The 17,415-nt window shown below is 43.2% G+C and overlaps 1 protein-coding gene across 1 annotated transcript in view; it reads right to left on the reverse strand.

Annotated features, from left to right (window-relative positions):
- grik4 (glutamate receptor, ionotropic, kainate 4) overlaps positions 1 to 17,415 on the reverse strand; it is a 438,773-nt gene that overhangs the window by 113,534 nt on the left and 307,824 nt on the right. The window contains exon 6 of the mRNA XM_055896489.1: positions 13,511 to 13,676. Coding sequence (XP_055752464.1) covers positions 13,511 to 13,676 — 166 coding nt within the window. The remainder of the gene's footprint in view (positions 1 to 13,510; positions 13,677 to 17,415) is intronic.

Consider the following 17,415-nt stretch of genomic DNA (forward strand, 5'->3'; position numbering starts at 1 on the left):
TTTGTAACCGTATGGACATTAATTCACTCTTGTTCCAATTTATTCTGTATCCCGAGAAGGTACCAAACAAATTAATCACATCAAGAATAGCTGGAATACTAGCTTGGGGTTCTGTTACATAGAGGAGAATGTCATCTGCGTATAGGGAAATCTTATTTAGAGTATCTTTAGTATTATAGCCGTGTATTGCTGCATCAGATCTAATCGCCTGAGCGAGAGGTTCAATGATTAGGGCGAAGAGCATAGGCGACAGTGCACAACCCTGCCTTGTCCCTCTGTAGAGGTTAAATCGGGGCGACAATGATTGGTTAGTGAGTATTCTCGCACAGGGGTTCCTATATAAAAGCTGGATCCAATTTATGAACCCATCTCCAATATTACATTTCTGTAGGACTTTGAATAGATAGGACCACTCAACTTGGTCAAAAGCCTTTTCGGCGTCAAGAGATATAACGGTAAGGTCCACGTTTGGTAACCTCTGAGAATACATAATGTTGAAGAGGCGCCTGAGATTGAAGAATGAGTTTCTGTTCGGGATAAAGCCGGTCTGGTCCGAATGGACCAATTTGCCAATTAAAGTGCTAAGCCTGTTAGCCAGGGTTTTTGCTAAAATCTTTTGGTCTGTATTAAGGAGGGATATTGGTCTGTATGACCCTACCTCTTCCGGATCTTTACCCTTCTTATGTATAACTGTAATGAATGCTTCATCCAAAGTAGATGGGAGAGCTCCATCCTCCTTGGCCTGAACCAACATTTTGTGCAGGTAGGGAGAGAGCATGTTGCTGAATGATTTTTAAAATTCACCAGGGTATCCATCTGGGCCCGGGGTCTTGCCACACTTTAGAGTTTGAATTGTTTCTCAAATTTCTTCAAGAGATATTTCCTTATTCAGGAAGTTAGAATCTTCCTGGTTCAGGGCAGGAAGATTACAGTCCTCCAAAAAGTTTTGCATAATTAAGGGGTTAGGATCTGCTTTAGATGTATATAGAGTCTCATAAAACTGACGGAATCTGTCATTGATGTCTTTGGGGGAAGAGAGTAATTCCCCAGATGCAGATTTAACTTTGTGAATCATTCGGTCACTCACATTTTTTCGAAGTTGTCTGGCGAGTAATTTGTGTGGTTTGTCACCAAACTCAAAATATTTTTGCTTGGCGTAGAGAAAAGATTGAGCAATTTTAGCTGAGAGAATCTGATTATATTCAAATTTTAAAGAGGTAATTTTTTTATGTTTCTCCATAGATGGATGTCTAGCATTCTCCCTATCCAGTATGTGAATTTGTCCCTCCAGTTCTACCAGTTTTCCCCTGTTTTGCCTACTCCTGGCAGTCTGATAGGAGATGATACAGCCTCTCAAATAAGCCTTAAGTGTTTCCCACAGTAATGCTGGGGAAGTCTCTGTGTTGTCGTTGGTATCAAAGAAAAATGTAATTTGGTCTTTAAGATGTTCACAGAATGTTGGTTCTGTGAGGAGCTGAGGATTTAACCTCCAGACCCTCTCGTTTGGTAAGATGTCACCCAATCTCAGGGAGAAGGTGAGTGGACTGTGGTCCGAGATTATAATATCATGATACTTCACATTACAGGTATAGGGGAGTAGTTTAGCATCAACCAAAAAGTAGTCAATTCGAGTATAAACTTTGTGAACATGAGAGTAAAAGGAGTATTCCCTACCCTTAGGGTTAGTGATCCTCCATATATCAAATAAGTTAGAATTATTTATGTAGGTATTCAAGAATTCACTTGAATAGGAGGTGGGGGTTCGCCGGGTAGAGGATCTGTCCAAATATTGGTCTAGCACAAAGCTAAGGTCCCCTCCAATGATCAGGTTAGTATGGGAGATATCTGGAATCAGGGCAAGGACTCTTTTGAAAAAAGAGGGGTTATCAATGTTTGGCCCATAGATATTTAGTAGAGTTACAGAAGTAGAGTGGATCTCTCCTATTACGATCACATAACGACCCTCTTTATCCACAATAGTGGTTTTATGTAGAAAGGGAATTCCTTTCCGTACCAGAATCGCTGTGCCTCTCGTTTTGGCAGAGAAGTTAGAGTGATACACTTGCCCCACCCACCTACATTTAAGTCTGCTATGAGAATTATTTTTCAGATGGGTTTCTTGCAAAAATATAATATCAGACGAGAGTGCTTTCAAGTGGGCTAGGACCTTGCCTCTCTTAATTGGTTAGTTTAAACCCTTTACATTCCAGGAAGTGAATGTGAGCCCCGCCCCCCTCTCATTTGTAGTTCCTATAGTGGCCTGCATAACATGTAACTCAATAAAAAGGTAAGAAAGCGCACCAAACCATCACGATCAGCATATGTAGCAGCTACACCCGAGCAGTATCCAACCAGCCCCTCCCCCCTTGAAAGCACCTTTACTTCCCACCCTGTTCCCCTACTTTCCCCACTATTTACCCCCCCCCCCCCCCCCCGATCAACCCACCTTTAACAGGCATACACAAATAGGAAAGAAAAAAATATAAAAATAAAAATAATAAACACATTGTCTGGCCGATGCCAAAAAAGCACGGCGCGACCTCGAACAAGGGGTAAAACAAAAATAAAATCCCAACTATACGTTCACCTCTCACTATCCTAGAACTTCTAACATATGAACTGAGGAGGCTCCCACGAATAAAGTGTTCAATTAGCATCTAATAAACCTAAAGAGAATAAGTTGCAATTTAAGCATATTGCGCACTTAAGCGGCATCTTGGGTCAATCCCTGAGATAAGCAAGATATAGCATCACAAGATTATATTGCTAAGCAATGCCTGTCTAAACATGAACCATCAGCAACCGACATAGACAGCAGTACATTTACATATTGTGGGTTAGATCGGAAACAAGAATTTTCTAAATGAAACGTACCCCCCAGTCAGAAAATAAATAAATAAAAAGGTAATATATATATCCATACATACATACATACATATACACATACACATATACACATACACACTCTTCATCCAAAGAGGAGGAGCAGGGATTCGACCAAAACGCAGCGTTGTGAAATGACATTATATTTATTTAAACAAGACAAAAACCGAACTATACTTGATACTAAACAAAATAACAAAACGATGTAGACAGACCTGGACGTAAGAACTTACATGAAACGAAGAACGCACGAACAGGAAAAATGACTACACAAAAACGAACGGACAAACAAACCGAAACAGTCCCGTGTGGCGCGACAAACACAGACACAGGAAACAATCACCCACAAACAAACAGTGAGAACAACCTACCTTAATATGGCTCTCAATCAGAGGAAACGTCAAACACCTGCCAGGTTATCTACAAGTCTCTGCTAGGTAAAGCCCCGCCTTATCTCAGCTCACTGGTCACCATAGCAACACCCACTCGTAGCACGCACTCCAGCAGGTATATCTCACTGGTCAACCCCAAAGCCAATTCCTCCTTTGGTCGTCTTTCCTTCCAGTTCTCTGCTTCCAATGACTGCAACGAACTACAAAAATCTCTGAAGCTGGAAACACTTATCTCCCTCACTAGCTTTAAGCACCAGCTGTCAGAGCAGCTCACAGATTACTGCACCTGTACATATATCTATTGTTTGTACATCTATAATTTAGCCCAAATAACTACCTCTTCCCCTACTGTATTTATTTATTTTGCTCCTTTGCACCCCATTATTTATATTTGTACTTTGCACATTCTTCCACTGCAAATCTACCATTCCAGTGTTTTACTTGCTATATTGTATTTACTTTGCCACCATGGCCTTTTTTTGCCTTTACCTCCCTTATCTCACCTTATTTGTTCACATTGTATATAGACTTATTTTTCTACTGTATTATTGACTGTATGTTTTGTTTATTCCATGTGTAACTGTGTTGTATGTGTCAAATTGCTATGCTTCATCTTGGCCAGTTCGCAGTTGCAAATGAGAACTTGTTCTCAACTAGCCTACCTGGTTAAATAAAGTTTAATAAAAATAATAAAATAACACGGTCATTAACCTGTTTGGGCTGCAGGGGCAGTATTGAGTAGCCAGATAAAAGGTGCCCATTTCAAACGGCCTCGTACTCAATTCTTGCTCGTACAATATGCATATTATTATTACTATTGGATAGAAAACACTCTCTAGTTTCTAAAACCGTTTGAATTATATCTGTGAGTAAAACAGAACTCATTTGGCACAAACTTCCTGACCAGGAAGTGGAAAGTCTGAAATTGAGGCTCTGTTCTAGGTCCTGCTAATAAATGGGTATGATACGTATTAGTATACATGCACGTCATACACCTTTCCCTGGATGTCAAGAGGCGGTGAGAGAAGAAATGGAGTGTTTATCTTGGTCTGAAGTGGAATAAAAGCTCTTGGAATGACGTGTCACCCATTTCCTGTTTTCAGGAAGGCGCGAGAAGGAACCAGGATTTGCCTTCTGATAAGCTGCCGTTATGGACGACTAACATCTCCGGCTTTGATTTTATTTGATACATGTGACCATATCATCGTAAAGTATGTTTTTTCAATATAGTTTAATCAGATTATTGAAATTTGTTAGTGAGTTTTGCCGTGTTGCTCTTCCGTTTGTTGACATGGAGAGATTCGTGCCACTTGGCTAGTGTGCTTGCTAAATCGAGAGGGAGAGTGGCCGTTCTAAATCCAAACAACGATTGTTCTGGACAAAGGACCCCTTGTCCAACATTCTGATGAAAGATCAGCAAAAGTAGGAAACATTTTATGATGCTATTTCATATATCTGTCGTACATGTGAACTAGTCGTTGGCGCCCAGCTTTTGGGTACTCTAGCTATACCGAAGCTGTATGTCGTAATTAAGTTATTTTTAGAATTCTAACACGGCGATTTCATTAAGAACTAATGGATCTATCATTTCCTATACAACATGTATTTTTTTGTTATGTTAATGAATAGCTATTTGGTCAGAATATGTGTGTCAGAAAAAGTGTCAGAAAAATATCCGGACGTTGTGGGAAAAAGTAGCTACGTTAGCACAATGTATAACCACTGATTTCTGCTCTAAATATGCACATTTTCGAACAAAACATAAGTGTTTGTATAACCTGATGTTATAGGACTGTCATCTGATGAAGAATATCAAGGTTAGTCAAAAATTATATATCTTTTACTGGTTTGTTACGATCGCTAACTTTTGCTGCTGGGAAACGGCTTGTGTTTCTGGCTATTGTGGTAAGCTAATATAACGCTATATTGTGTTTTCGCTGTAAAACACTTAATAAATCGGAAATATTGGCTGGAATCACAAGATGCCTGTCTTTCATTTGCAGTACACTATGTATTTTTCAGAAATGTTTAATATTGAGTATTTAGGTATTTGGCGCTGGTGTCTGTAATTATTCTGTCTGCTTTCGGTGTAATTTCTGATTGTAGCTGCAATGTAAACTATGATTTATACCTCAAATATGCACATTTTTCGAACAAAACATAGATTTATTGAAAAACATGTTATAAGACTGTCATCTGATGAAGTTGTTTGTTGGTTAGTTTGGTTGGTTCTTGGTTAGTTAGGTTGGCTTTGTGCATGCTACCTGTGCTGTGAAAAATGTCTGTCCTTTTTTGTATTTGGTGGTGAGCTAACATAAATATACGTGCTGTTTTCGCTGTAAAACATTTTAAAAATCGGACATGTTGGCTCGATTCACAAGATGTGTACCTTTCATTTGCTGTATTGGACTTGTTAATGTGTGAAAGTTAAATATTTAAAAAATATATATTTTGAATTTCGCGCCCTGCACTTGAGCTGGCTGTTGTCATAAGTGTACCGACGTCGGGCTTGCAGCCAGAAGAAGTTAAAATCCTTCCCACCTAAAATAATTTATCTGATGACCTGTAATAACATCTAATTATAAAGTAATTAATTGCTAGGTGCTATTTTTAAACACCACCTCCAGCATTTAGTTCCCAGGACCGCTTTAAATAGATTGGATATTGGTTCATTATAAGTGAGGTAATGAATATGTTTCCAGTGGCACTTTATTGAAACTTGTAATACAATTACAATACAACGGATACCAAGCCTTAATCATAGCTGAAAAAACAACTGTTGATATAATTACTTCGCTGTGGGTTTTTCCCCTTTTAGTTATGTTATACAGATGAAGTCGTAAGTTTACTTACACCTTAGCCAAATACATTTAAACTCAGATAACTGATACTGATAACAACTTCAAACAGGTGCCATTAATACAGGTAACGAGTGGAGTTACAGGTCTGTGAGAGTTACAGGTCTGTGAGAGCCAGAAATCTTGCTTGTTTGTAGGTGACCAAATACTTATTTTCCACCATAATTTGCAAATAAATTCCTAAAAAATCCTACAATGTGATTTTCTGGATTTTTTCTTCTCATTTTGTCTGTCATAGTTGAAGTGTACCTATGATGAAAATTACAGGCCTCTCTCATCTTTTTAGGTGGGAGAACTTGCACAATTGGTGGCTGACTAAATACTTTTTTGCCCCACTGTATACTCAATTAGTATTTGGTAGAATTGCCTTTAAATTGTTTAACTTGGGTCAAATGTTTCGGGTAGCCTTCCACAAGCTTCCCACTATAAGTTGGGTGAATTTTGGCCCATTCCTCCTGACAGAGCTGGTGTAACTGAGTCAGAATTGTAGGCCTCCTTGCTCGCACCCTCTTTTTCAGTTCTGCCCACAAATTTTCTATAGGATGAGGTCAGGGCTTTGTGATGGCCACTCCAATACCTTGACTTTGTTGTCCTTAAGCCATTTTGCCACAACTTTGGAAGTATGCGTGGGGTCATTGTCCATTTGGAAGACCCATTTGTGACCAAGCTTTAACTTCCTGACTGATGTCTTGAGATGTTGCTTCAATATATCCACATCATTTTCCATCCTCATGATGACATCTATTTTGCGAAGTGCACCAGTCCCTCCTGCAGCAAAGCAGCCCCACAACATGATGCTGCCATCCCTGTGCTTCACGGTTGGATGGTGTTCTTCGGCTTGCAAGCCTCCCCCTTTTTGCTCCAAACATAACAATGGTCATTATGGCCAAACAACCCATGTGCAATTGCAAACCGTAGTCTGGCTTTTTTATGGAGGTTTTGGAGCAGTGGCTTCTTCCTTGCTGAGCGGCCTTTCAGGTAATGTCGGTATAGGACTCGTTTTACTGTGGATATAGATACTGTTGTACCTGTTTCCTCCAGCATCTTCACAAGGTCCCTTGCTGTTGTTACGGGATTGATTTGCACTTTTCACACCAAAGTACCTTCAACTCTAGGAGACAGAACACCTCACCTTCCTGAGCGGTATGATGGCTGCGTGGTCCCATGGTGTTTATTCTTGCGTACTATTGTTTGTACAGATGAACGTGGTACCTTCAGGCGTTTGGAAATTGCTCCCAAGGAAGAACCAGACTTGTGGAGGTCTACATTTTTTTTTCTGATTTCTTTAGATTTTCTCATGATGTTAAGCAAAGAGTTTGAAGGTAGGCCTTGAAATACATCCACAGGTACACCTCCAATTGACTCAAATGATGTCAATTAGCCTATCAGAAACTTCTAAAGGCATGACATAATTTTCAGGAATTTCCCAAGCTGTTTAAAGGCACAGTCAACTTAGTGTATGTTAACTTCTGACCCACTGGAATTGTGATACAGTGAATTATAAGTGAAATAATCTGTCTGAAAACAATTGTTGGAAAAATGACTTGTGTCATGCACAAAGTAGATGTCCTAACCAATTTGTCAAAACTATAGTTTGTTAACAAGAAATTTGTGGAGTGGTTGAAAAACGAGTTTTAATGACTTCAACCTAAGTGTATGTAAACTTCCGACTTCAACTGTATGTTTCCAGTGGCACTTTACTGAAACTATGCATTCATGGGAGTCAAGACGTACTGTATATTACGTTACAACTGAGTCCAGCATTGATTATAGTAAAAAAACATTTACATATAATCCATGTTTTCTTCTTTTGGTTACATGCAGCAGCAGCTGTTCTTAAGGCACTATGTGTTCTAACTCATTGAATCCTAATGCCTTTAACAGTTTGTCTAGAAACGCAAACCATCAGCAATGATGCCTGTCTGCTCTGAGACAGCTCTGTAACCTGTTGAGTTACTCAGCATAACTGTGATGAGGCTTAAAAACCTGCTCAATCTCCATTGCCTGTTTGCATGGCATCACATGCCAATTTCACATTGAGTACATTACATTAGACAGCACACTACGCTGCTCAGTGTCCACAGCAGGAGTTGTCCCTCCTATCGTTCCCTTTCATTCAACCAGTGGAAAGGAAACCTCAGGAGAGACCTGTTTCGTGTTTAGGCTGTGCACGATTCAAAGCAACAGAAATAAAATGTGTGCATGTACTTTTTCATTTCACAATCTCTTTTGTGGCCCTGACCTTTGTTGCATCTATTCTGGCAGCCATGTCGCTTCCACGTTTCAGGCTGTTGAACCCATGCTAGAATATCATTATGCTAAAACGGGGAGGCACTGTTTCTCGGTTAGCTGTGGAAAAAGGGAGACCATTGAAGGTTAGAGACGTGTGAAGTCTGTTTTCTTTGTGGAGGCTGTGCTGCTGCTGCCTGCAGCGGTTGGTGTGTGATATTGCCATGTGGTGTGCCTCATTAACATGGGCCACACATACTGTAGCTCTGCCTGACGCTGCCTCTCAGGCAGACAGATAAAGGTAGGGCCTGCCACTCAGTCTGAGCAGCCAGTCATTTCCCCCTTTCACAGACCGTCACATTTCACTGGGCTCTCACAAAGCCCCGACTCTCATCTACCTTCCTGCACTCGGTGCCTCTATGCAAATACACTGCTCAGCCAGGACCAATGACAGGTTCATGCCAGTGTCACAGCTCCCAACTGGCTGCACCCTAGTCTGTTGAACTGGGCTGATTGGGCTCCTGCAGTCCGGGAACCCTGTACAGTACAACCAAATGGGTGCAGTCTGCAGAATTTCATGGCATTTCACAGGACAAGATGGATCTACTTTTTAAACAGGCCGAACCTAAATGACTATGATAAATCGGGTGATATAATCGATTGACGGGCGGACGGAAGAGAGTTAAATTGCTCCAATGTAGTTTCCCCTCCAGGCCAGCAGCATTCGTTAACTAGAGTGCTTGGGATAGGACATGTGCTAATGTCTAGGCATTCGTAGCGTGTCAGTACATGAACTTATCCTAACCTGAATATAACCACACAGATCAAGAAGTCGATAGTCTATCGCTCTCTCTTATATAAAGAGTTCAGCGTGTCAGTAGAGCTTGTTAATGGGCAAGGACGGGACGTTGTGGGTCTGAGTGATCCTTTCTCATCGTTCCCCGTTGAAAGGGATCTTTCTTCCATCTTTCATCCTGGTAGACGAGCGGACAGCCGACCAGGTCTCCCCTCTTCTTTGTTCTCATTAGACACCAAAGCGAGAAAAAAGATAAAGAGAAGAACCCCCCCCCAGTACCACACATCAAAATCCCATTACGCTGCGTATTGCATCAAATTAATGCCTTTGGTCAGGGAAAAGGAAGGGGAAACGTAGAAGAAAAACCAGGGAGAGCCAATGGAGGAAGCTCACTCTCATCCCTCTGTTTAAGAGCATTTGGTGGAGCCATCTTTCCTCCACAGTTTCCTCACTCACGGCTCTCTTTCAGTAGGGAGGAAGTGCAACAGAACTGACAGCACAGCAACTATTTATTCTGATGGGGACATTTACGGTGGGCTGTTACTGGAGCTGTAAATATATCATTATCCGTATTGGAACTTTCTTTGAATGTCATGATGTCGGGAGCATTGCTCAGCTTGATCCCCGGACAACAAACAACAACAGAAATCATTGCTGGTACCAGCTAAATCCTTTCCTCACCCCAGTTAACCGGTCCGTCTTCCCAAAGAGTTTATTGATCCAGCTCTCTCCGGAGACAGAGAGACATTCTTGATCAACTTTAATTACAGGTTACTCATGACATTTTCAGAGCAGCGAGTCGGACCGTTGAGCAAACATATCCTATAATTGTTCCGCTCCAAGGAGACACAAACGTCTACCTTGACAGGTGTGTGCCTTTAAAATATGTTGATGAGGCTATCTTCTCTCAATAAACAAACATAATGAGTTGGGTGCTGAGGTGCATGTCATCAGAGAAGTCAATTCAGGTGTTTTGAACATTCAAAAATGTACTATTATTTGCTTTTCTTCCAGCTCATTCAATTCAGACGATAAAATGCTACGTTAGGTGATAGCGGATTCATAACATAAGCTGTATTGTTGACCAGGATGCCCCCCCGTCCGTCCGTCCCCCCCCCCCCGTCCCATCCTGTCCCCGATAGTTTTGTCTGAGCCAGTCCTCAAGAAGTAGAGTGTGGGTGATCGGTCCCCTCCCACCCACCTGCTACCCGCCAGCTGACCTCCCATGCACAAATCTCCCAGTTAACAAAGTGCTCCACTTTCCCACACAGTTCTCCTTCACCCCTGCGGCTAGGTTCTCTATGTCCTACTGTACTACTCCATGAGTGCGGTGAATCCACACACAACCACACGGCCATCGATAGCGGTGGGCAGGTTAGCCAGATTAATGGGTTTCCTTCTTTGCGCTACCTGTGCCTTTGGGTGGGCCTCTCTCTCTGTCTCTCTCTCTCTCGCTCTCTCTCTCAGCCAGGAAGCCAGGGTCAGGCTGGGAAATATTCATGGCTCGGCCACGCTCTATTAGGCTGTCACCGGCCGCGGTGATTAATGAGCCCAGCGTCGACCGTCTTGGGGCCTCTGCCAGCCAGCTAACGGTACCGTGGCTACTGCTACTGCTACAACAGCACATTGCAGAGCCCAAGCCATCTGGTATTTTACAGTGGCTCTGCAGAAGGGGTCACACGCCCCCCACGTGCAATTCCGCCCCCCCGTGCAATTCCAGTAGTAAGGTTAGATTCCCCTCAATCAGCTAAAGTGACTAGCACCCTTCTCATTGATGAGGAAGGGAAGGGCCATGGCCCCCTCAGCAGCCTTATCGATTCCCGCATAGCCCACACTGACACAGACGGGAGCTCAGACAGAGACATACAAAAAGGAAACCGGCTTAATAAAGTTTGAGGTTTCTGTCTCACACAGCTTGTAGATGGTGAGATCGCCGCCCTTCATGGATATGTCGATAATTCACAGCATTTCACTCTTGCGAGGCACGGAACTGTCATGTCTCTTTGGGCTAATTACCAATATCGTTTGATGAGCTCTCAAATGAACGACAGATTGAAAGGAGCACGCTTAAACACCCAGTGGAAAATAACAACTAATTAGCTAGTTTTGACACTGGCAGTCATTGTCAAGAATCAAAGTCCGTGCAGTTCTGAGTCACTAATGTCTTTAGCCTTTGGTGGGCGTTTAATTGTCCTTCATCCCTATTCTCTTCCTTGTTATCTCTGTTTCTCGGGTAACACCTCAGTCTAAGTGGCTTGGATGAGCACAAACGTCAACCAGTCTTTTCTCAAGTTGGTTGGGAGAGTTGAATGAGGGGTGGGGTTGATGGTGGGGGGAAGAGTGGGCTGGGGGGCTCGCGCCAGCTGAGAGCACCTCGGTTCTAATCGAGAGCTGAAATCCAGTCCGCCACACTTCAAAGCCCTAAGCTGATTAAGGTGAAAGTTGGCCTGTAGCAGATGACATCGATGTGACTTTGTACGGGCACTTGTAATTACTGATTCCTGTACGGAGAAGGGCGGAAACAGACTGGGATTTAATCTTCCATACTTATTGTCACACTGGAAAGATGCATTAATGGCCTATGTGAAAAGCAAAGTAATTTGCCTGCGTTTTAACAGATGATGACGCATTGTGGGGGGGGGGAAGAATTACGCAAGAGTAAATGCATTTGGGTTATACATAGGCTTGAGTGTGCGTGTATCCACTGAAGGGTGATTCTGGTTGAAGGTACGTGGGTGGCGGTACATCCTGTATAAACACAACGCACAATGGCCAATGCAGACATCGGATTGATCCATGCAGCGCAAAGCACTTCTCTCTCCAGAATGCGCTCCCCCCCCACCAATTGTGCACATGCATTTTTCATTACTTCATTGTGTGAATTGCTTGCATTTTGATTGTTAGTGTAGCCTATTTCAATTCCCCATTACATATATCACCAGGAGTACATTCACCGTTAACTCCTTTAATGTCTAATCTTTGTTTGGTTATGATCATTTCTGTTAATGCATTCAATGTATTATTATTCCAGTCTTACCGTTCTCATTGTTGGAGTCGACACGTTGTTTGCAGAGTGCACAACCTATGCTACACTTGTGAGAAGCAAGTTTTAGTGTACATCATTACATTTATGAGTTTTGTCAATTCAATTGAGTCATTGTCTTTTATTTGTAGTGCTCCTGTCAATGTTGGGGACGCACACCTGATTACGCATAGACGTATACAGGCCTATAGGCTACCTGGCCTGCGTGCAAATGTAAGCATATAAATGTGACCATTTGGGGATCTGATAGTAATTCTGATTGGCTTAATGCACCACCAATAATGAGCAGCGCAGCTTCTCAAAGTAAGGTTTTTTTTCCACCTCAAACAGTCTGTTTTTACAACATTTGAGAAATCTTTCCAGCTCTGTCCCTTCTGATAACCACTCAGAGTGAAAGGGAAAACGTCATAAAATATGCCTACCCGATTACGTCTTATCAGTGCTTGACTTGGACTGAAACAGGTTCCGGAACTCATTTTGGGTGCTGATACTGTTTTTATTTAGGTGCAGGAGCTCCACAATACTTGAGCTACAGACTGGGGCGAAGGTTCCCCTTCCGACAGGACAACGACCCTAAGCACACAGCCAAGACAACGCAGGAGTGGATTTCAGGACAAGTCTCTGAATGTCCTTGAGTGGCCCAGCCAGAGCCCGGACTTGAACCCGATCGAACGTCTCTGGAGAGAAAATAGCTGTGCAGCGACCCTCCCCATCTAACCTGACAGAGCTTGAGATGATCTGCAGAGAAGAATGGGAGAAACTCCCCAAATACAGATGTGCCAAGCTTGTAGCGTCATACCCAAGAAGACTCAAGTCTGTAATCACTGCATAAGGGGCTTCAACAAAGTACTGATTAAAGGATCTGAATACTTATGTAAATGGTATATTTGAGTATTTTATTTGTAATATATTTGCAAAAAATTCAAAAATGTTTTTGTTGCTTTGTCATTATGGGGTATTGTGTGTAGATTGATGAGGGGGAAAAAACGATTTAATCAATTAAAGAATAAGGCTGTAACGTAACAAAATGTGGAAAAAGTAAAGGGGTCTGATTACTTTTCGAATGCACTGTATAGAGCAATACACCTTTAAAAATGTCGACCAATCGATTGGTTGAAAGAACAAATGACTTTCGGAGAGTCAAGATTTTCTTTAGTCGGGGACAGCCCTCGTGCATATGCACATGCATGAATGTGCACCCGTGTGTGCGAGCTCACGTGTGTGCACATGCAAATGTGTGTGCACATGGAATGTGTATTTGTGTGTATACAAATAACAACAAAGAGCTAGTGGTGCGTGACCCACTCACAGTCGGCCTGGGCACAGATGAGGCAGGCTGTGGTGCTGTTGAAAAAGGTGAGCAGGCCAGCCACGGCCAGGCTGATGTCTGTGTTGGTGGGGCGCAGGTCCAGGGTGGTGAAGCGGGGGAACTGAACCTTCAGAATGTCCTCAGGGGCCACTTTCACATAGGGCACCTACAGAGAGAGAGAGAGAGAGAGAGAGAGAGAGAGAGGGGAGAGAGAGAGGGAGAGAAATGTTCTGGATGAATAATTCAAGTACCAAAGACATGTCTACAAAGAGATCAAGAGTTTTTAAAGCACTTTTAGCTCTTGTTGTATGTGAAAATGGTGTAAACATGCAGCATGATTCTGACAAAACCAAAGCCTTGCTAGAGGAGATGTTTGTTGAGCAGTTCCAATACTTTGGCAAAGAGGCATGTAAAGTACAAAAAAAAACAGTGTTCATTATATTCTCATCATGGCTAAATTGAACCATCTTATATCTGAAACTAATAAAACAAATTAGAATAATTCAAGAACTCCCTCACAGATGCCTTCTAAATTAACTATAACTCCTGGGCTCAATTAAATAAAGAACAGTTTATACACTGAGTGTACAAATCATTAAGAATAGATTCCTAATATTGAGTTGCCCCCCCCCCCCGCTAATTCTTCCCACAGCTTTGTCAAGTTGGCTGGATGTCCTTCGGGTGGTGGACCATTGTTGATACACGCTGGAAACGGTTGGGCGTGAAAACCCCAGCAGCATTGTTCTTAATGTTGTGTAAAAAGTAGACCTCTTCACAGGCAGTGACGTCAAAGAGATGAGTCCCAAGCGTCAAGTTAAAAACACAAAACTCAGATAAGAATCTGTAAGAGACTAAAAATCTCCTCTCACAAAAAACTTCCTGAAACGTTCAGGGATGTTTCGCAATGATTGGGCGTCTGTTTTCACAGCTGGTGTATGAATAAATCGCAGCCGCTTGTTCAGTGTTCCTGCTGTGGATCCAGTCACAACAAGTCTTCAGTTCTTTAAGAGGATAAACACAAACGTGCAGAGAGTCTATGGCGATGATTTGTAAGTCCGACCCCCCTCGCTCTCAACTTCCAAAGTTATGGCAAACATAGCTTACACCCGTACCCTACCTGCAAAAAGAAAACTAAATTGCAAACACATCCAACCACAAGTGCATCTCCTCCCCCCACTATCTCTGTCTCCACTTGCTCCTGTCTTCCAGAAGCGATTCAATCCATCTCTCTTTTCATTCGCTATCCACTGAGGTGTGGATGGGTGCACCCGGGCTGATGGGCAGCAGGCTGTGGGGCGTCTGGGAACGCAATACGCCGGGTGATTCGGTGGCTAGCGACCAGCGGCCAGCGCAGTGGGCTTGAAGGGGAACCCAGAAGGATGTCACAAGAGAAGCCTCTTCATCACGGCAGATTGCCTGCCTGCGCAGTGCCGCGTGCCCATACATCGCTCTCTCCATGCCCCTGTATCCCCAATTGGTTTTCAATCCCTGCCCATCGGGGTGTAATGGAGTCCCCGGGAAGAATGGATGGATGGAGCGCGCTCTTTCCCTGACAGGCGGCGGCTGTGGTGGCAAAAATGTGATTCTCTCCTCCCGAGGAGCTGTGAAACATGGATAATGGCCGAGCCACACTGGGGAAATGCAACCACTCCACAACTCCCCACTCCTCCATCCCCTCTGCCCTTCCAGGATCCCTTCTCGCTCTCGCAGCACGGACCACAGAGTGTTATCGTCGTGCCCCTTTCTGTTCGAGAGGCTTTCTGCTCTGGTAGCTTTGTTGTGAAGCAGTGGGGTTTGAAGGGAAGAGAGAAGACCTCCATTGGCCCATTGGGGATATGTTGGCTCAATGAAGGAATTATTTGTCTACCAAAGCATGAGACCACCGCATAGAGGCCTGCTAAACTGACACAAGGCCTAGCCCAGTAGCTCTACAGTGATCAGTATGAATAAAACAATGGATCAGAGTACAAAACATAAATGCATCAGGAAGGAAAAGGATCATCTTTGGTTTCAGTGAGCTCACAGAAGAAGTTTAACTCATAGAACAAAGAAAATGTTCAAAACAGTTAATTGAGAGGTGCTCATCGTCAGGAACAACAATGCAGATGGTGTAAGTACCTATGAGCTGCAATGTGCTGGCACCTGAAATAGAAGTTCTGTACAAACCATGACGGCGACCGCCACCGAGACTATGTTGTAATGTCAACGGTTCCTGTCTGGGAGACAGGGGAGCTCACGCAGGGGGTAAAGTGAGTCATGATCACCCTGCTTTGATGAGTCATTTTCCTCCATGTAACCTCCTCCTCCAGTTGGCTCTGTAAAAACCTTTTAATGTCACCCCGTTGTTGCGGGACTACTTCTTCAAAACAAACTTCCGTAAAACAGGTATATAGACAGCACTCTTACTGCCGTCTTACTGACATAGGTTTCAATACGCAAATAAATCACATTGACCCATATAGATATATGACCGTTTCGGCAATAATAGGATATTACGCAGTGAAATAGCCTAGTGTACAAGTACCATCCTCTGACAGATAACTCACAGCAATGCAATCGCATGACACTTAAACCCCACTGCGTCTCTCAGAGCGTGGTCTATGCGGCAGGCGGCCCACAGTGCTGTCTGGAGAGGTGGAGACTGAGCGGAGGGTCGCTTGTGTATTAGAGACGCAATTCCTGGTTGTGTGTGTCGGGCGTGTGCTCCTGCCGTGTGACAGTGGCTGTCAGTGAGCGGCAGACAGAGGCCTGACAGCTGTTTAATGAGAGAGATCCGCACAGGACACTGAAGTGAGGCAGCGAGCCAGAGAGCAGGGCTAACTAGTATCCACAGGTGCGACGAGAACACACTGGAACACCTGCGTTATGCACCATGAACACCTTTATATTGCTACCGCATCACAAACATGACCTTGCCCCTGACTGGCCGCATTCACACGCGACTCCTCTATTACGGTGGATTCAGTGTGGCGTTCCCGTAGATCAGGATTGTTCTTCTCAATGGTTACGACAGGTGTCAAAATGCCGGGAGGAGACGGCGTTGCCTACATCCTTTGGGCTGTTTGCGTGGACAGGCATGCCCTTTGGTTTGTGCAATGCACCAGTCACTTTCCAATGTCTTATGGATGTGATGCTTGGTGACCTCACCCGCAATCATGTACTCATCTATCTTGATGCCATTATTGTCTTCTGAAAAGACTGGTAATGCTATATAAGCCTTATGATGCGTTGCTCAAGTACAGTGTAACAACAGCCCCCTAACTCCTGAACCAAGCTAAAGTAAAACACGAAAATGCATTATTCTGTATATGTCTGTTATGGTGCTCTGAGAAGACTCAAGATTATTTTTTTTATTGTTGGGCTACTTTGTTGTCACCTAAAACAATGTTCTTGTTCCACAAAAAGGACTGAGAAAAACAGTATTTTTGGTTGAGGTGATCTCCAAATCAAATCCAATTTTATTTGTCACATACAACAGGTGTAGCGCTTACAGTGAAATGCTTACTTACAAGCCCTTAACCAACGATGCGGTTTTAAGAAAAATACACACAAAAAAAATAGAATTTGCATGGTTTCTCAAAGCGCTTGGTCTGAAGGTGAAACCTAATTTACCTGCTTCTACTGAGAAGTTGACAAGTGTCCAACTCAAACCTATATGTAGGCTGTGAAACAACATCCATGAGCCCTTGTAGTCCCCAGAGTTGGGATTCAAATCTGACACCATATGGTAAGCCAAAATATAATGAGATCTTACATCTGTTACCTTGCCCCTTACGTGCCAGCCGAACAAAACTCATGTTTAATAAAATATTAGACATCCTTTATGGGGGGCAGCGTGTCAGCCATAACTGATGATGACCTTTGTTGGGAAAATAAAACATTTGCCATGTGTCACAGCCCAGCAC

This window comes from Salvelinus fontinalis, chromosome 33, assembly GCF_029448725.1.
Source record: "Salvelinus fontinalis isolate EN_2023a chromosome 33, ASM2944872v1, whole genome shotgun sequence".
Classification (NCBI taxonomy): domain Eukaryota; kingdom Metazoa; phylum Chordata; class Actinopteri; order Salmoniformes; family Salmonidae; genus Salvelinus; species Salvelinus fontinalis.